The sequence below is a fragment of the Cydia strobilella genome, chromosome 17 (assembly GCF_947568885.1).
Source record: "Cydia strobilella chromosome 17, ilCydStro3.1, whole genome shotgun sequence".
In the NCBI taxonomy this organism is placed as follows: Eukaryota; Metazoa; Arthropoda; class Insecta; order Lepidoptera; family Tortricidae; genus Cydia; species Cydia strobilella.
Window position 1 is genome coordinate 4,221,576 of NC_086057.1, and position 21,567 is coordinate 4,243,142.

At 38.0% G+C, this 21,567-nt stretch overlaps 1 protein-coding gene across 1 annotated transcript in view; it reads right to left on the minus strand.

Moving 5' to 3' along the window:
- The window catches only part of LOC134748801 (uncharacterized), a 215,160-nt gene extending 193,927 nt beyond the window's left edge, over positions 1-21,233 (minus strand). Inside the window, exons 1-2 of the mRNA XM_063683595.1 lie at positions 20,710-21,233; positions 15,921-16,050 (exon numbers count right to left, since the gene is read on the minus strand). Of these exons, the coding sequence (XP_063539665.1) occupies positions 15,921-16,050; positions 20,710-21,104 (525 nt within the window). The 5' untranslated portion in view covers positions 21,105-21,233. The remainder of the gene's footprint in view (positions 1-15,920; positions 16,051-20,709) is intronic.
- Between the last annotated feature and the right edge of the window lie 334 nt (positions 21,234-21,567).

Here is a 21,567-nt window from a genome sequence, read left to right on the forward strand (position 1 = left end):
TAAATGATACCTCATTGAACAGATTCTAAAACCTCTTTTAAATATAAAACTTAACTGGCCACTTCACGTTGATAAATCAAATGACACGTTGACAATGACATTTAAGACACACAAGCAGTTAAATACATGATGATTCTTTTTTAGATAGAATTATAGTATATTTATTTTGTTCGGTAAATAAAATAAAAATTATGTGAAATTTTCTTAATTTCTATTAAAAGTTAATTGTTCTAGTGTAAAGTACCATCTCGTAAAATTTCTGTAGCTAATTTGTTAGCACCTTAATAATAAAATAATTTCAAATTACAATATTCTTTATTTACCAAAATGAACAAAATTATTATTATTACATACTTATTTTAAACGGGTGTGAAAAGACAGGATTTTCAACGTCAAGGACGTTTTTTACCAATAATCCAAATATGAACATTTTACATCATTTTTAGGGTTCCGTACCCAAAGGGTAAAAACGGGACCCTATTACTAAGACTCCGCTGTCCGTCTGCCCGTCCGTCTGTCCGTTTGTCCGTCTGTCACCAGGCTGTATCTCTCATGAACCGTGATAGCTAGACAGTTGAAATTTTCACAGATGATGTATTTCTGATGCCTGTTGTATATTATATAAATATTTAAATGGGGCTCCCATACAACAAAAGTGATTTTTTGCTGTTTTTTTCCGTAATGGCACGGAACCCTTCGTGCACGAGTCCGACTCGCACTTGGCCGGTTTTTTATTTGAGTCCCTTGTTAGTTTTTCAATTGTGCACTTGTGAAATCAATTTTTACCCGCCTAATTCAGAGAAAATCAAAGAAAACCAGCAATTTTCTCGATAACCATCCTTAAAACGGGGTCGATCGATATACATAAGAAAAGAAAGAAAGGGGTGAATAGAATTATTTAGTTTTAGTTGTCATAGACATCGAATTTATTAACTAGTATTTGCCAACAACAAACAATAAATGCAATTGAAGAAAACATATACATATATGTATATATCTCACTTTCACGATTTTTACACATTATTCTTCGAGACCACGGGGACAACGACGTACTCGATACGTCGGAGGTAAATCTTAAAACTTAAATACGCGATTAAGTCCCGTTTCCAATTTACATTTGAAATAGACAAGGGAGGGGTAAAATTAAATGGGGAGAAAATACATTTTATACGATTTGCAGACGACATCGCGGCGTTTGCAGAAACTTCAGCTCAACTAGAACATCTAATGTCTACTGTAGGTTATAGGTTTACCTGTCTTTTAGGAAACTAAATATTTTCTTTTATGCCGTTTAGTACAGCTTTGATGTAGACATACCGGTAGACCGTTCTCCAATTCTCCCTCAATTGCTCATAGGTTAACTGGAAGAGATCCCTGAAAGGGATAAGTTCGCCTTTGTACAAATGATGCGTTTTTCTCTTGTTTTATATGTTTGTTTTTGTACAATAAAGAGTTTTACTACTATTACTAATGTTAACAATGGACACAGTATTTAACTAATTAGGCTTAAAGATAAACATAAAGAAAACTAAGACCCTTACAACTTCAAAATGCAAAACTAATCATCCTCCAATAGTTCTCAACAACATCCCAATTCAGCAGGTTGAAAGTTTTAAATATTTAGGTAGCTTAATTACCAGGGACTCCAGGTGCACACCAGACATCGTTGCAAGGATTGATATATGGCAAAAAAAGCTTTCAACCACAAGAAACAATTATTGAAATCCCGTTTATCATGTAAAAGCAAGAAGCTACTGATTAAGGTGTACATCTGGAGTATAGCCCTTTATGGAAGTGAAAAGTTCATCACACAAATATATGCCCTTATCGGAATTCGAACCCAAGACAGTCGACTTTGCAGGCAGTAAGTAGGCCAGACCGGTCGTCAATAAATTAGTTATCTCAATTTGTAGTATTATAAAACAACATCCTGAATGTTAAACTACGTCATTTTTGCGTCAACGTCAAGAAATGTACGGGAGAGGTGGGCATGACGGGATACTTAATGTTTCAAGTCCAATAAAACTGAAAATGCTATTCTTTTTAAGTTTATGTTATTTTTAATTTTATCTTTGGTAATCAGTCTTTCATAATCAACACTTACTAGGAACTCTCTTGTTAGATAATTAAATTAAAAATAAATTAAAATGGCCGAAAGTGCCTTCTCTCCATTTTGCCCCTAGGTATGGTAAGATGGGGAACCCCTACGGGACAAGATAAGAATGATTCATAGAAATATTATATTTAGGGCCTAAACAAAACTTCAATTTTTGGCTATTGGGTCCATCGTCTGATAACTTCTCACGAACTGTTTTACTTTTATTTCTTAAGTCGTCTGAGGGACAGAAAATGTGTTTACAGCTAACATGTACCCCATCTTCCCTTTATAACAGCATCCACCGCTTTTTTCTTGGCCTCTAACCACTCTCCTCTATTTGACTTTCTTTTATACTTTTTCACCGTTCTACAAGAGAAGAATAAATAAATTCAAATCCGCAATTCTTCATCAGTTTATCACTTTAAAACTACGACCGTCAAGATGTACCCCATCTTGCCCCATGTGCCTAATGAAATGCGAAAGTTTTTTGTTAAAAAAAACCGTACTTGAAACCAAACAAGTCCTTAGCTGTTGGCGTGATTGCTGGGCCACAGGAATAAATTAATAGTATATATGTGCTGGTGATAATAAGGAAACAAACGCAAACCAAATAAACACAAAAACCGGCCAAGTGCCAGTCGGACTCGCGCACGTAAGGTTCCGTACCATAATACCATTACGCAAAAAACGGCAAAAAAGTCACGTTTGTTGTATGGGAACCCCACTTAAATATTTATTTTATTATGTTTTTAGAATTATTTAGAATCATTTATTCATCAATTGTGCATTACAGGTAATGAATACAGGTGTTATAAACAATTAGTTATAGTTAGTTATAACGGCAACAGAAATACATCATCTGTGAAAATTTCATCTGTCTAGCTATCACGGTTGATGAGATACAGCCTGGTGACAGACGGACAGACAGACAGAAAGCGGAGTCTTAGTTATAGGGTCCCGTTTTTACCCTTTGGGTACGGAACCCTAAAAATAACAAGGAATATGGCAAAAACAGTTTTTTTGCAAATAAATAATTAACGACACCATTTGTCTAGCCGGTCACTGTGCGAACTGATTGCTATGATGGCGACGCATCGTCATGCGTTAACGGGATTCTGATGGTTGGTCAGTCGTGTCGCCATATAAAGCCGCTACCCCGTCTTACTCGTCTTGCCCCTCTCTCCCCTACATAAGATAGTGATTAGATACACCAAATAGGTGAAAAAACGCCTCAAGCGTAAAAGAAACCACCAAAAATCATTTTATGTCGCATTACAAGCCTGATTTAGCTATGAATACTAATACCCCCTTATTCGTAAAACTTTACGAGCCTGAATTAGTTAAATTATGTTTTATCCTTTTCTTACAAATACGTAAGTCAAAATGACAGACAAAGACAAACGATTCATATAGCTAATTCAATGACTATTAATCATATTAATCACATTATTTAATTTATTTTAACTTAATTTATTATAAATATGTGTTATTAATAACGTAATAATATACAAATATAAGCATAGAGTAATAAATTAATAAGCCTGCAGTATTTGAAATGTCCGTAATATGTACAATTCCAAAATACGGGTTATACGGGTACCACGGATGTTGCTCACATAATCTCGTATGTCAAGGTGTTTCGGCTGAAAGCGCCCTGGCAGACTTATATATTCCTGAAGAGAAGGTTCATATCTACCGACTGGAATTGGTTGCATGCTGGTATCAGATGGGTTAATTTAGGGGTCCTGATGGTCACCTTTGAGAGCGTATGCCAAGCACTTCCGGCAGGAATCATACTGGCAGATTTCGCTTTTCTGTATCTACCAGTAAATTTCTAACTGATGCCATAGCTTTTATTGCAGTATCAGATGGGTTAAATGACCCCCCCTTTTTCGCACCGGAAGTGGCTATTTTTTTTGTACTTTCGGCTAGTTCCGCCGTGGCAGACTATCAAATTCGGACTTAGCATCAGTTTTATGGGAAACCATTGTGCATCTCATCGCGGTATCACGTTGGTTCGAAACTTTACTGCCGGCTCTCCAACCATAAAAGGTGTTTTAAAAATGATGAAGTGCCTTTAAGTGCGGAGTGTCTTAGAAATTTTGTTGTAGACATTAAATTTGTAAACATAACTAAATGTAGATAAACAGTCATGAATTTTGAGGAGCAAAATCAATGGTTGCATTTAAAGGCCCACAATCAGACCCATAGTGCAGAAAAAACTAAAATTTTCTGTAAAACTGTCTAAAACTACGCATGACTGATTTGTGAGATTAAACTACGCAATTTTGCCTCCACCCTCGCTAAATTGTGCGCCTATCATCATGCTTAAAATGTAATTAAAACTCGAAATATCCCTAACCGCTATATACAGCTTCATAATTTCACCTGTCTAGGCATTGCGATACGCCCTGGGAGCTGCGGTGTTATAGACAACGCTTACCGAACATACGTGATCAGCCGAATTATACCATCCAGTATAGTAGTGACTTTGAGAACTAAAGGAACAACTCGTTATAGAAGACCTTACTTATGCTGGTTCGCGTGCCGAGGGCTTGCCTTGCTAAACCTATGAAAACACAGAACAGGGTAACGCTATCACAAAAGATCGTACGGACCTAAGAATCTGAATGACGCGTACGCTATTTTGACGGATTGTCAGAGGCAATGTCATCACAGCGATTAATTAGTGGAAAATGAGCATCGCACCGTTCGACATTTTCAATTACAGCTCGTATCCAAAACCCAACGAGATTACACAATGGCCGAAGGGAATAGTCGAGCCGATTTAATGCGCGAGTGTAATCGAGTTTCAGACTTCATGCCTCACATATTTTCACTAATGGATACGCTTTTGAACGAATGTATTTTTGTTGATTTTGAAAGCGTCACTTTTACTTGCAAAGAAATTTATTTTATTTTATTTTATTTTGGTACATGGAAAACCAATAGCGCTAAACATATCAACAAACTACAATAGAATTAGATAGCCAATTATAGGTTTTCACTTATAGAAACGGAATAAAATATAACAAGCTTATTGCCATACTTAATTACACATGTACAAGTTCATACAGCACAAGAATTTACATGCAGATTTTCGTTATTTTTTTTTTATTCATGTACCTATTTAATTTTAACTGTCATAACCGGCGCCATCCAAAACATGCAGTTTTTTACTAATTCCGAAATAAAGAATTTAGAATTTTGAAATAAACTACTTATTCGATAAGTATTTTGGCTGAAAAAAGCGCGGGAAACGTGAAACGTGGCGGTTGTGTTTTGGTTTCTCGTACATTTAATTAAATTTAAAATAAGCTTAAGATCAGTGAATTGGTAATTTGTATATATTTTAGATAGTATTACATGTAAATATTGTTGTTTCTTGTATATATTGTAACATTCATTCATATTAGGTAAGGCTTTTGTAATTCTTTACAATGGGGGAGGATGATCCTCCCGACCCTGGAGGGGAAAACCTCCAGGTGGCTATTAATGTTGAAATCGAATCCAGCATGGACACAGATACATCTGTAAACAATAAAAACGATTTGAAAAGAAAAGTATATAAAAATAAGAGGTGTAAAGATTGTAACAAAAAGAGAAAGCGAAATGCTGGTGGAGAATATGTTTGTGAGTGTGAAATTGTACAAAAGACCCAAGCTCATTCTAATACAAATGCGGACACAAATAAAGTAGTTTCTGACAATCAAACAACAAAAGTAGGCAGAAATTTATTTTCAACATCTGATGTTGCACCGTTTACGGTGCACGTTCAATTAAAACATATTACAGATCCTAACTCGTCCCTGCACCCGGTGTCTTTTGGTAGGTTCTTAGTAAAAAACGCCTTCAAAAATATTATAAATGGGAGTGTGAAACGTATTGGCAGGACTAGAATTTCTATGGCTTTTGCAAATCATATCGATGCTAATTTGTTTGTGACCAATCCTCAACTTGACAAAGAAAATTTAACAGCGTACATACCATCATTTTCAGTTACGCGCATGGGCCTAGTCCGTGGTATTCCATCACAATGGTCGGAGGAGGAAATAGTGTCGAACATTTCCTTGCCCACTGGGTGTGGAAAAGTACTTAAAGTTAGGCGTCTGAACCATAGAGTTACAGTTAATGGTTCCGTTTCATGGCAACCCTCTGAAACAGTTGTCCTTACTTTTGATGGCCAAGTTTTACCAAAGCGGGTATTCTCTTGCTACAACTCACTGCCTGTTGAACTGTATATTTTTCCCACAATTCAGTGTTTCAACTGCACTAAATTTGGACATACAAAGACTAATTGTAGATCAAGACCCAAGTGCTTTAAGTGTGGTCAATTACATGCCGGTCATACCTGTTCTGTGGAGGAAGAAGATGCCATTTGCTGCTTATGCAATGGTTTTCATTTCGCCACAAATAGGGCTTGCCCAGAGCACAAGAGACAGAAGGATATTAAAATAACTATGGCTAATAATTGTATTTCGTATGGTGAAGCTGTTAAATTACATCCAGCTGTTTCAAAATCATTTGCCGATGTCCTTCTGACACAATCACCGCCACAGTCACAGTTTCAGCCAAATTTACACCGTAGTGTCCATAATCCAGCCCCGGGTACAACCACGCAGTCGCATAGTTATAAAAAGACAGTTTTTTTGAAACCACGTACAGTTAGAAAACACACAACAGGGTACGATGTAGCTGCTCACAATGCTTTAATTAAAGATTATATCATTCCATCTCCTCAAAACGGCTGTGCACTACAGCAAGAGTCTCTTAAAGATAATGTATCAGTAGCTGAGGAAATACAAGCATTAATTAATCATTTATCTCAGTCTAATGTAAGAATACCGTCCTACGTTGCCCCCATGCTTGAAGAACTTGTTTCAACTATTAAAAATAATGGCCAAAATTGTGCAGTGGAACTGCAGAAGTATAATTAATAAAAAACAAGATCTAATTCATTTATTAAACAAATTTCAACCCTTTGTTTTTGCCCTCTCTGAGACATGGCTCAAGCCTGGAGCTCTTCTTAGAGTTACGGGATATTCATGTCTCAGAGAGGACCGTCCTGGCGGATGGGGCGGAGTAGCTCTACTCGTCAGGAATTCCATATCATTTTCACCTTTTCATCTTTCATCCCATAGCGATGATTTTTCAATTGTTGCTGCTATTGTAAATAACATCTGTATAATTTCTGTATATATTCCTCATCCATCGTCATCCATTTTTGTTGAGCTTGAACAAATAATTTCTTCTCTTCCTAGGCCCGTTTTAATTTTAGGAGATTTTAATTCACATCACCAGGTTTGGGGTAGTTCATCGTCTAATTATAATGGAGATCGCCTCATACATATCTTAGATGAACACAATCTTTGTATTTTAAACAATGGCTCTCCAACTCGCCGAACAGCTCCAACAGAGTCAATTAGCGCTATTGATTTATCAATTTCGTCAGTCGATCTTGCGTCATCTCTCACTTGGCATACTCTGGAGTCAACATATGGGAGTGATCACTACCCTATCATTATTACATTTCCATCTTCTATTCCGCCATCTCCAAAACCTAGCCCTAGGCTTAAGTATAATTTAAGTAATGTTGATTGGAAACTTTTCAAAGCCCGTGTAGAGGAGAAATTGTTATGTTTACCAGCCATAGATGATAGTAATGTAGTTACTTGCTGTGTTGCTTTAGCCGAGACAATGACTGAAGCAGCTGATGAAATTTTCCCGATAAAAAACAGTGCATCGGGTAAAATACCTTCTCCGCCTTGGTGGGATGATGATTGCTCTCAAGCAATCAGAAACCGCAAGGAGGCTGCTGTTTGCTAAAATCTCTTTGCCAAAACCTGCAACTAGTATGTTAATTGGAATGAGATTGGGTCACGTTTGTACACCGGAACACCCGAAACGACTAAATCGCGTGGCCAGTTCTGCATGTACATGTGGAGCTGATCCCGCTGATCTTAATCATATATTCTTTGCATGTAACCTATATGACCGTTCTATATTATTAAGACAGCTTTCAGATTTGAAAGTTCCGTTTCCCACATCTATTACAACACTCCTGTATATTAATGATTCTTCTCCATATATATTTAAATCATTATATTTATTTATCTCACGTCATAACATTACAAATACAAAAATACAAAAATTCTTTATTTAATAAATTAGCAATATATAATGATTTAAAGGGATGGAGCCGCCCAGTAAGCATAAGAATGCCTGTGTCGGGAGACACCGCTCTTCCCTAACTATGTTTTTACATAGAAACAATAACACGACTAATACAATCAATTCTAAATTTAACATGCTAACTATAAACTATAAGTATAAACTATAACATTAAACTTTAACTTACTATAATTTACCTTTTCCTGATCCTTTTCCAAAATTCCGAATTACCCGTTATCCCTTATTGTATGTAATCCTTTAATTCCGTTTCCCCGTTTTACTCGTTTGGCTGAATGCGCCAGGAGCGCGATGCCATAAAAAAAAAAGTATTTTGGCTAAACGCTGTTCATCCTAGCACCTATTAAACAGTCCACTATTTGTCCTAGTTTCTAAATTTCTAATATGTGGTATTTTCTATAAAAAGGGACCTTATTGTCGATGGCGCTTACGCCATTATTAACGATGCTCCGATATAAATACAATGCCGCGCGACGCTGTGCGGCGTAAGCGCCATCGACAATAAGGTCCCTTTTCTAAGAAAATGCCCCATATAAGTCATCATAAGTGATCAGCTTCTTTATGCCGTCATCATCATACCTAGGAAAACAGTAGTATCGTTAATTTAAGAATTAAGATCCAGTTGTTGAAAGACTACATCGTTTTATTAGGTATTGAGTATGTATGAAAAATCTCTCCAAAAACGTGAAAAGTTGTCCATGTAAACACATGTTAACACGAAAATTCTAGTTGAACAACAAAAGGAAATATTTTGTCGAAGGCAGCCCTTGCTGATATAAATGTGTAAAGTTTTCTCATAAGGTAAGTGGGCATTTTTAAACCCGGGGCGTTTAAGTTTCCCAGACTTTTCCTTTCAGACGTCGATTACGGCCTGGAGTTAACGTACGTACACCAATTTATGCATGTTTGGACATTGTTAGCAAACTGAAGAGAAAACAGGCAAAATGTGGCTAAATACATAAGAGAAAATAAGTTCGGAAGTTTGTGTATTTAATAATTCGGTTTTTTCTTTCAAAAGAAATCAACGATTTGCCGGCAGGTAAGCTTTCCTAAGTGCGTACGTCTTTTGACCTCATGATACTTTTAATTTGCCGGCTAAATATAAATGACTAATCGCCAAAAACCCTCGAAAATTAAGTAATACAGATTATGGATATAAATTGCACGAAATTTGTTGTTTTTCCGTAATTAATACAGTGCACATGCCCATCCTTGTCTTGAAAAGGCATGAATTTTGATCGAAAATTATAAAAGTACAAAGAAAACCACTGGCACCAAACTAAAGTGAAAACAGTGCATATTATGTCTACGGAAATATTTGCAAAAATGTGAATGTCATAGGAAATCCCTTCTAGGACAGACTTTCGTGAAAACGCATATAACATCCCTAAAAAATCTTATTGTATTGTAGGTACTGTCAGAATCAAATAGATAATTCCCACTCATAATCCTGCTGTAACAAAACATGGCATTTTTGTCACAAATCCCCCTTAGGACACAGACATTCATAAAACATTGTTGCCCATATATTGAGGTATAGTGTGTACATATATTTGGCACATTGTCCGTACGCAAGTCCACTTACACCTTCACCAATGTGAATTTCATCGAAAATCCCTCCTAGGACACAGACTTTCATAAAAGTGCGGGAGCAGCTGGCGCGCGCATTAGTATGTTGATGAGGCAATCGCGATCGCGGGATAACGTGATTTATGGAACAGGGCTGCGCAAATGACACGATAAATCATTGTTTTATGGAAGGTGAAGGTGAAGAATATACTGATTAAGTTGTAGTTGGTGTGGTGTTTTCTTTTGCGGCTTTATTTTGGTAGTTATTTAGATCCATCTGAGGGGGCGGCGTGGTAGAATGTTCATAATCCCTGGACGTCTCCCCAAACAGTACATTTGTGGGAAACACCGGTGTGGGTTTAGTGGGTTAGGCATCTCCCCCTCTTTCTCAGTAGAAAAAGCAAAGAGGTGAGAGTCTCACATACCTGCCCAAAATGGATCCGACCACACCGCAGGGCCGGCGGCGCATTGCGAAACTGCATTCTAACACCATCAAAAAAAAAATTTTGATCAATAAGTAGATCATACACTACACTTTTCTTAATACAATAGGTAAAGCTGTTATGGGTGTCACATACGAAATGGAACAAATCAGCCATAGTGTAACAATGTCACAACCACAAACAGTAGCACAAAAATTTAAGAAATGCCCTCGTTGTTTATGTAGATAAATAAGATGCGAAATATTTTAATTTTAAAGATAAAACTCCGGAGAACATCTGTAGGTCTTAAGGGGCCCACTGACTATCAGTCCGCGGGACGATATCGGCCTGTCAGTTGTTCGGAACTGTCAAATTTTTGTTCTAACTGACAGGCCGATATCGTCCGGCGGACTGATAGTCAGTGGGCCCCTTTATAGGTATACATACTTATATTTTACATAATTTCATGTTGGTGTTGCTTTCCCTAGTAATAGCACAGCTACATCTGGGGCCTACGGTATCAGGCTAATATTATTAGTGCGTCGCCATGGCAACCCATACGATTTGACAGTTCGTGGACTAATGTTATTAGTTTAATACCGTTCGAGAAATGGGCCCCTATTATAATATTCCTACCCGAAAAAAAATGTTACAAGTAATTTTTTTTTCTCTTCGTACAAACGGTATTTCTTACATTTGAATTTAGTTATTTTAGAATATTTCCATATAAAATGAAACTTTTTTTTTATACCACGTCGGTGGCAATCAAGCATACGGCCCGCCATATGGAAACTACATTAGTATTAGCATTAAACATTAAAGATTTTTTATCTAAAACATTATTTTTGTACAAATGGGAGAACCTCAGAAAATGCACTGACTAGAAGAGAACATAATGCAGCCCCGATGCATGTTATGAATCGGGGCTAGTATGTAGTAGAAAATGTTTATCTAAGTTTTTTGCCAGTTTATTTCGATGCAACAGACAGACAACAAATTATTTGAGTTGTTTGACGTAGCTTGTTGACGTAGAAAAACAGCGGAGGATTATTGGTCATTACGAATTCATAAAATGTGTAACAAAAATGTAAAATGCCTTGAAATCCTTGATGATACAAATTCAATCGAGCCGAACGCGACCAGCAAACGAAATAAAGAAATTCCAATAAGCGTAAAGGTCTAAAAGACGACAAAAAGTGATCGCATTGTCAGCCCTGATTATAGCAGTCACTGACAGACAAATGCGTCAAATTTTTCTCCCATTTTCCTTCGATAGGTGGTCGGGGGACGGCGGTGACCACGTCAGAGTAATTGATAGGACAGATGATATTAATGTCCCACCCTTGTACAACGTGTGCACACAATTTATGTTGCAATACTTACCGCACTGCACGACCCCTAGCAGCTAATAAATTTTAACAAAATGTTCCAAATATTCGATGTATTGAAAGGGTGTTCACAGATTATGGCAGTAAGTATAGAATCTACAAAGATTTTTTTATTTATGCATACCTTTACAAAGTACTCGCTTCCCGTAAATCAGCGTAAATGTACAAAACAAAGGGTACCTCATAAAGCATTTTAACGCCATCTGTATTATAACGACAAAAACAACACGCAGGTTTGAACTAAGCGCCACCTATGAAAAATTTAGAGAACTGCTTCAAAAATAGCCACTGTTAAGAGTTTATTAGTTAGGTCACGCAACACTAGATGACGCTATTACATAATACTGGTGTAGTGAACTTAAAAATGAAATATTACCTATATAAAAATTCAAACTAACAATAATTTAATTACGTAATATGTAATCGTGCTTAGACTATTTGAAAAGAGTAAAAGTGGACTTACCAACCCAATTCAGTAATTTCAGCGTTTTAAGGCTAGATTGGATAGGACTCTTCATGGCGATTCTTGTCAAAACAAATCATGATTGCATGATATTTATAACATAACATGAACATGGATTAATTAATTATGAAAATTTTATTTTGAAACCTAGTAAAGAAAGTAGAAAATTTTAGCAGGTTCACCCACAGACCTAAAATTTATGCTTTGTCATCCTAGTTCTGTGGGTTCACCACTTACCAATTATTTAATTATTGTATTTACAAAGTGACACTGATAGTTTTTATTTGTCTAGTTTCTTCAAATTATTTGACTTAAATACCTAACAAGGAGGTCGGAGGTCGTGACCCAAATTATTTTACAATAAAAAAAACCGGCCACGTGCCAGTCGGACTCGCTCACTGACTAATTTAACTATTTTTTTAATTTATTTTTTTACAAATTTACATATTTCAGATTTTTCTCTGTATTTGTAGTGTAAGACTATATTAATTGCCAAATTTCATAGTTCTAGGTCAACGGGAAGTACCCTATCAATTTTGATTCCCTAATCCCTTGTGAGTGTCGAAATCTACGTTTCTTCGCGGCATAAACAGCCGTATCTTTTTTTTACGTTAACTTAGAAATTTGATTTTTTCATAGCTTCAAGAACCCGTAGACCTGAGTTACCTCCACGCGTTCCCGAGATAAAGGTTCTTGACAGACAGACTGAAGGACAGACCAGACGGACGGGCAGACGGACGGACAACAAAGTGATAATATTAGGGTTCCGTTTTTTACTTTTGAGATACGAAACCCTAAAAACTTAAATATGTTATAAATCATTAATTACTAGTTATACCTACCTTAGGGGACATTCATGAACATTTACATTTACCATTGGTAGGTATATAAATAGGTGCTAAGAACAGAACTGCCTGCTTGCAATAATAGTATTGAACGTAAGAAACAAAGATAGATACATAGAGTAACTTATACTAGAGCGGTACTGTCATAGTAAATTTTGTAACCCCAGTAAATTCACTGCCATCTGTCGACACACTAAAACTAAAAATGAAGATTTATAAAAATACGATAGAATGTATTTAAATATAGATAAATGATTCTTTTTATTTGCATTAATTATTTTTATGATTTTGACCCATGTTCCTTCACTGATATGCGTTAAAATTGTTAAATAACAAACGAAACCGTCAACGCCATCTATACGACAGTCGGCCAAAGCTAGTAGCGCCCTCTGAACGAGAATCAAATTTTCTTGATTTTCGAGGCACGTTTTTTCCTTAGACTGTATCCATCTATTACGGAGTTATATCTATCAAAGATAGATAGGTTTCGTTTGTTATTTAACAATTTTAACGCATATCAGTGAAAGAACATGGGTCAAAATCATAAAAATAATTAATGCAAATAAAAAAATCATTTATCCATATTTAAATACATTTTATCGTATTTTTATAAATCTTCATTTTTAGTTTTAAAGTGTGTCGACAGATGGCAGTGAATTTACTGGGGTTACAAAATTTACTATGACAGTACCGCTCTAATGGTAAGAAAATAACGCCGTTACCTACCTACTGGTTAAGTATGACCTAACCATCAGCCGGCTACCTAAAGCAACTCAATAATCGCGAAAACGCGACGATATTGTGCCCGTTCAATATACGGCTTCCCATTCACGTCTCGCCTTTCGCCGAGCTCTAAAGGGTCTTTGTGAAGAAGATGGCTCATCTAGATAAGAGGTTAACGCTTTCACGGCGCGAATGTTGGCGTATCCTTAAGGTCCCGGCCTTATATGAGTAACATTGACGAACTCAGGTGACTCAAGTATTTCGGAATAACCAAGGTAACATGACCCCGAGTTTCGTAATAACCATGCGTTATCGAAGAAAGCATTTAGACTGGTTTTGTAAACCCTGATGCATGGTAAGCCAACGGATTGACACTCCGCTATGGACCTGAGTATGAGACTCAATTTCATAAGGATGACACTATAAAGAGAATTTATTTCGACGTAAACATGGTAGAAGGAATTTTATAAGGTTTTCCTGCGATATCGACGGTTTTGAAATTTTCACGAATGGGTTTAGCTTTAGAATATGGTGATGTTGTTATGTCGTAATCGTAACTTCAAGCAGAGGTATCAGCAATCTGCTGGTATGCATCTAACTAGATAGGTATTAGAGCAAGCATAGTATTATGTTTTTGCGCGATTAGTTGTGAGAGATTTACTTGGGTCCATAAGCAGTTGAAACATTTTGCCATACTTAAGGCCGTTCCATCGGTTTGCCGCTATCACTGTCATATTTCGCAAGAAAGAACGGGAAAGACCATGCGCGTCAAGTGTTAATTTTGATCGCATTTTGTCGATATTTATTTATTTAAAAAAAGTTGCCTTACAATATCGAAATTCGAAAGCTGTCAAATTACTAGTAAAGATTGTTTTTTCTTCTTTCTTTTGTTTATAGTGTGACATAATAAATAACCGAGTAAAGTTTGATTAAAAGTCCAAGTTAGAGGTTACTATGGGAATTAATTGTATCGAGCGAAGTGTCATAATTGGTGTATCGGAAGCCTTGTTATTAAAGATAATATAATCAAGAACTAAAGCCTGGCCAGTAATATATGATCATTGTCAAGAGGGCGCGCTGTTGTTGCGCATGTATAGGGTGACATTTCAGTATAGTATGAAAGAAATAGTTCCAGTGAAATTCCGCAACATGGCGCGTGATCATTCCTGGTCAGGCTTTACATATATTTTTTCCACGTCTACGAATATCAACGTTTCTTAGAAAAATATGATAATATAAGGAGATTTTTCGCCTTCTGGCTCAGGGAACGGCCTTAAAAAATTAAGGCAGTTATTTTAGTTGTTATCGCTCCCTTCGCATAGCTTAATGTCGCGTCAGAAATCGGGAATAAAGAGAATCCCGGTAATCGTTTTCTATACAAAAACAGTCCCGGAACTGTGGGAATCTCCAGTTCTCGCCATGCAAACTTAGTACGGGGCTGGAAGGTACGTGCCGATACAAACATTCTTTTGGCAGGGGAGGTTGTCAAAATCAAAGCCAACTTAAAGTAAAAATGCGCAAATGGAATTTTGAGGAGCATTTTAAACAGCTGACTCCTCGAATTGTGAGAACGGCATCAGTCATCGCCTGTACACGGGCGTTGTCCGCAGCATGGCGCTGTATGGAGCACGTATATCACGCCATGTGATCGAAGTATGTCTACACACTGACCTGAAAAGCGAACTCATCCGCCGGTTGCTCGCACGAGAACCGCTCGAACTTGAAGCTGTTGGAGCGATAAAGCTCGCTGGCGCTGCGGAAGCGGCAGAGGCGCCATCTGATCGAAGTATGTCTACACACTGACCTGAGAAGTGAACTTATCCGCCGGTTGCTCACGCGAGAGCCGCTCGAACTTGAAGTTGTTGGAGCGGTAAAGCTCTTTGTCGCTACGGAAGCGGCAGAGGCGCCATGTGATCGAAGTATGTCTACACTACACACTGACCTGAGAAGCGAATTAGCCGCCGGTTGCTCGCGCGAGTACCGCTCGAACTTGAAGCTGTTGGAGCGGTAGAGCTCGTTGTCGTCACAGGAATGGCAGCAGCGGCAGAGCCGCGTGTGACAGAAGTATGTCTACACACTGACCTGAGAAGTGAACTCATCCGCCGGTTGCTCGCGCGTGAACCGCTCGAACTTAAAGCAGTTAGAGCGGTAGAGCTCGTTGTCGTCGCGGGAGCGGCGGCCGCGGCAGAGCCGCGTGTGATCGAACTATGTCTACACGCTGACCTGAGAAGCGAACTCATCCGCCGGCTGCTCGCGCGAGAACCGCTCAAACTTGAAGCTGTTGGAGCGGTAGAGCTCGTTGTCGTCGCGGGACCGGCGGCCGCGGCAGAACCGCCGGGTGATTGATGTGTGTCTGTAATTACGTGGATGGATATTAGTATAAATATTCTAAGATGATGGGATTATAAATTAAACTTGATAGAGTTTTACTGTTTCGATATAACAGGGTTCAAATAAAGTTCCTATGTATGGAGAAAGAGAAGAAAATTACATATACGAATATTAAAATACTATATGGGACATTCTTGCATAAAACTTAGGATAGATTAAACTTGATAGAGTTTTACTGTTTGGATATAACAGGGTTCAAATGAAGTTCCTATGTAGGGAGAAAGATAAGAAAAATACATACGAGTATTAAAATACTATGGGACATTCTTGCATAAATCTTGGGATAGATTAAATTTGATAGAGTTTTACTGTTTGGATATAACAGGGTTCAAATAAAGTTCCTATGTAGTATTAAAATTAAATACTATGGGACATTCTTGCATAAATCAACCTAGTTAGTCTTACAGTAGGTAAGCTCAATAAGGCTTTTGTTCATTTCAGATTCGCATCTGGGACCTCCAACGTCGAAAGCAGTATGTAGTATTAAGCACAGGTACTATGTCGATGTCGACCATTCAGATATGGATATCATAAGTACGCCGAGACCAAAATATTCAGTGACTATAACCCCTGCTTTTCCCAAACTGTGCGCCGTGGCGCCCTGCTAGTGCGCTGTAGGCACTAAAGAGGGGCAGCGTGAAGCAATCCTCCTCACCATGCACCTATCTATTTCGAATAGCCTAGCTAAGGTTATAGCGCCGAGATTCAATTTTAAAATTAGAAGTGCGCCGCGGACTGATAAAGATTATTAGGAACCCCTCGGCTACAGGTTGGCAAAGCGGGCAAAATTTCACTGGTCCCCTGGTCCAAGACAGGCCCCAATTTGACCAAGAGACCATACTGACAACAGATAAATAAAATAATGGTAAAACTAAGTAGTTGTCATAAAAATAAACAAAGTTGGTCTGCAAGGTAAACTAGGTACACAAAAAGCTGCTGCGCTCTATCCATGAGCATGGAGAATCATTAGCAAATGAACACCGACACTCAAAATTCAAAGGTTTATTTGCAGGAGTGGAATATAATTTACGTTTCGCGTTATCCGGGTTATCCTTTTGTGTAACGTTCCCGCTGAAAAAATATGAAAGCGAATGGATTTTGTGCAAAGGCAGTTCTTTTAGGTATTTTAGAGGTACGCCGAACATTTTAATCTGCGTCTGCGCGGTGTTAGTAATTTGGATAGCTTATTTTTTTTTCAATCTGCTGGGTTTTTATCGATTCCCCATACACACTTCCACCCGCCTTTTCACCCCCATAAAGGATGATTTCTGGGATAAGAACTACCCTATGTCCTGCCCCGGGACTCAAACTATCTCTATACCAAATTTCAACTTAATTGGTTCAGCGGTTTAAGTGTGAAGAGGTAACAGACAGACAGACACACTTTCGCATTTATAATATTATTAGTAAGGATAAGGATATTAAGGATATTATGACTAATGTAAAAGCGGGCGGAGCGGCGGAAAGCGCCGAAATTTTAAAACGTAATAAATATAAGAGCCTCGGTAGAGAGTATCATTTCGTTCCATTTGGAGTTGAAACTCTAGGTCCATGGGGTCCCAGCGCGCATAAGTTGTTTGCAGAAATCGCGAAGCGTCTGGTTGACGTAACTGGTGACCGAAGAGCTGGCGGGGAAATGCCGCCAGCATCCTTGGTACAATGCCTCAAGGGCCTATTTTAGATTTAAGCTAGTTATTAATTTCGTTTACGTAGTACCACTGTATATACCTAGGTATATTGTATGTAAATAAATTTGTGAGTTTTAGGATAAGGATATTAGTAAGGATGTTCATTCGTTTGCGATTATTTGCAGCAAAATAGTATTGGAAATCTCTAATACTCTACATGGGCTTGTGAACGCACCAAGTTAATTTATGTTATCATAATTATGTTATGATAAGAAGATAAGCATAATTTTGATATTGATGCAAATTTATAGTATAATTTTTATCCAGAAATAAGTAATATAAATTTAATCTTATGTAATTATTGGCTGAATAATGTAGGGCTGTAGAGCTGGGGTCATTTTTCCAAGAAAAATCTCGATTCAGGATTACACTGCACGGAACAGCGCCATCTAGCATGATATTTGATAACTAAACTATACACAGTATGTAAAACGTGGTTGTATCTGTGATGGTTTCTTTGAGTGTATGAATCTGGGTACCGCTCAATCAAGTAAGCAATTTTAAACTCTTATATTTTGACCATATTTTATATGTCCCTGTCTGTGTATATCTGTTTCTGGTCTGTTAAACCGTTAATTGTTGATGAAAATGATTAAATCAATATAATTGTATGCCTATTCATTTTGAGGTGTTTTCTCGATTCGTCATATGGCTCTGATGGGCTGATGACTCCCATTATCAGAACTAAGTTTTGACAAAAATAAGAATAAACAATCTGATAGTAAGTATAAATATACTTTCAGACAAAAAAATGTCTATACCTCGTCGGTCGGCGAAAAATGAGTCCTGCGACGCTTCGAATGACGTTTCAAAAATCCATTTTTGATATATTGATAGTTTGCTGATAGAACGTTTTAAATGACTTGGCTGTTTATACAATGATACAATACAACCATTGCTCTAAAAAAAAAAACCTATCGATACTTTGGCATAACAACAAGAAAAGTCATTCGGGGCCCACTGACTATCAGTCTGTCAGTTGTTCGGAACTGCCAAATTTTTGTTCTAACTGACAGGCCTATATCGTCCGGCGGACTGATAGTCAGTGGGCCCCACGGACTAGTTGTGCCGTTCCCGGAAACGGCACAACTCTACACAGGACTCATCTTTCGCCGATCGAGGTATAATCGTCAGAACAAGGACTAAAGCAGTATAATCGGTTGAGAAATTACAAAGTAAAGAAGCTTAGCGGTAGGAGCGTGCATGCGAATTTCAATCCGGAGGTCGCTACGCTATCACCAATAACTTCCCAGGTAGCAGTGACGTCAGCGACGTCATAATGACGTAATTATGGCGTCATAATGACGTATAAATGCTGTTAGGGTTTTTAGTTTTTTACTGTACATGTACTACTAATTTACCGTACATGCGTGTGTCGAAAATTTAAGGGGCCATTACTGTATAACGTTGTACAATACACGTGCGAAAAGGTAATTCGCAACTCGTGTCGATTTAAGACACTCCCTTCGGTAGTGTTTTAATTTATCGCCACTCGTTGCGAATTTCCTACTTTTCGCACTTGTATCGTACCCTATTTACGATAATATATATCATTCGATGGCCATGTGTAGGCATTTCATTCGCGTTCATTGAACCGCGCAAAAAAGAGACCTGGCAAAACGCTGAATTAAACATGAAACACTAGAAGTGGGCACTAGTCTCCGTTCCTGCTCATGTAATATGTATATTTAGTTATTAAAGTCCGTAGACCGAGCGAGAAATACGGTCCTACGTGTCGTCGGTATAGCAGTACCTTAACCTAGTTTATATTTTTGTAGGGATAAAGCGGGAAAGTTATAGGATTCTCATTATTCGGGTGTATCTATCAGAATAGAGAGATCCAGGGATCACTCTGATTTTACGGCATTAAAATTACCTGGTGCATTTTTTGTGGTCATCATCATTAACTTAAGACTCTTAAGAGTTATTCTCTTGTCTGTGCAGTATCTTCCAGCTTTCCCTATCCTGCGCCAGCTCTTTGACTTTTTGATACGACACGACCCCTACGACACCTATTTTTTGTGGTAGGTAGTTTAAATATAAGGCTGGCTAGACCTTCCATAATGACTAGTCTACCAAACATGTTATGTTAGGAGAAGTTTTTCTAACAAACTTTGCTTTATTGTCCGTTAGCTGGCGGGACAGAAATAAACAAGAAATAGGAGAACCACCCATAACTCAACCGTTAATCATTTAAATTATCTTTAATTAAATGTCGGACGACATTAACGCAGGTATTTTATTATCACTATCAGCCCGCCCGCGGCTTCGTCTGCGTAGAAAGGCCAGAGAGCCCAATTAAGTATGTCAGTAAATTAGATAAAAAAAAGTTACTTTCGCATTTATTATATTAGTAGCACCTATTCTATTGTCCTATTGTTTTACAATTTGATTGTTCAAAAGTTTGAAACTCAAGTGTTTAGTTTTAATATCAAATTTCGGAACGCACCAAGATACTTCTTCAAGATCTCCAAACCATCAGTTTAGTGTATACATACACTCAAAGTAATGTCATTCTTTGATAGAGTCTTTTTTAATTATCTAATTTAGCGTAGCTTTATTTGACGTTCATAAGCGCATCGTAATATGCCTACTTGAATAATAAAACTATCTTTATTATTCATCCTTATCTTTATGTGTCAGCAAGCGTGAAGAGGACAGACAGACAGACAAAGTTACTTTCGCATTTATTATATTAGTACCACCTACTCTATTAAGTCCAATTTACATGTTCAAAAGTTTGAAACCCAAGTGTTTAGTTTTAATATCATATTTCAGAACGCACCAAGATACTTCTTCAAGATCTTCAAACCATCAGTTTATGTAGGGTATACCTACACTCAAAGTAATGTCATTCTTTGATAGAACCTGTCTAGTCCGCAATAAGGTCAACATATTTTAGGACAAAATAGATGTAGGACCACGTTACCCACCTGGAGTCACTAGAATGCAATGGCCATTGAATACCAAAGATCTTCAGCCGAGCCGGAGGCCGTCTCTTCTGCTCCGTGCGAGTCTCGCGAGTCTCCTCCACCGGCGGCGTATGGTGCCTGCTGCCCGATGATGCCCTGGTACCACTTCTGCGGCGCCGCCTACGCCTTCTCTCCACAAGAATAAAATTATCCCCGTTCCTTATAATGTAAGAGGATCGCAGCGTCGACTTCTCATCCCCCTGTCTTTGTCTTATCAAATCAGCTGTTCTCAACGTATGTATGTTCTGATACTCGGCTTCAGGTGGAGCGGATGGCGTCACTTCCTGGCTCGTTCCGCTTCCATCCCTCTTCTTGCGGGAGGAATGGAGACCAACTCGACGCCAAACCTTTTCCATGAATCCGTATTTCCGGTCATCCCATTATGCTTTAGTCGCCGGTGTGCACACTCAATGACACTACCACAACACCCGCATTATCACATCTCGATATCACATAGTCTGAATGGTTGGTTTCATAGTTTTATCGTACATATACTAGAAAGAACCGTAAATATCCGCACTGTAAATAAAAGAAAGTTTATGCAATTTTTATCACTGCTATCAAAAGATCTAGGCGTATCACAGTCACTGCACCGAACGCGACTGCATGTAAATGTGTAAATGTAGTTCGTTTAAAAGGGATGCCAGCTTTTATGAATAATCCCTTTTATTAAGATGTACTGGGTTACTGGAATGAGGGGAAAGAATAACGTGTTTTTTGACATCACACTTGCTGAGGTCCCGGCCCTAGTCAGGGTGCGGGCGCCGCTATACGCATGCGCGCTCCCCCTCGTCAGGCCGAAAATTCAAAATGGCGAAC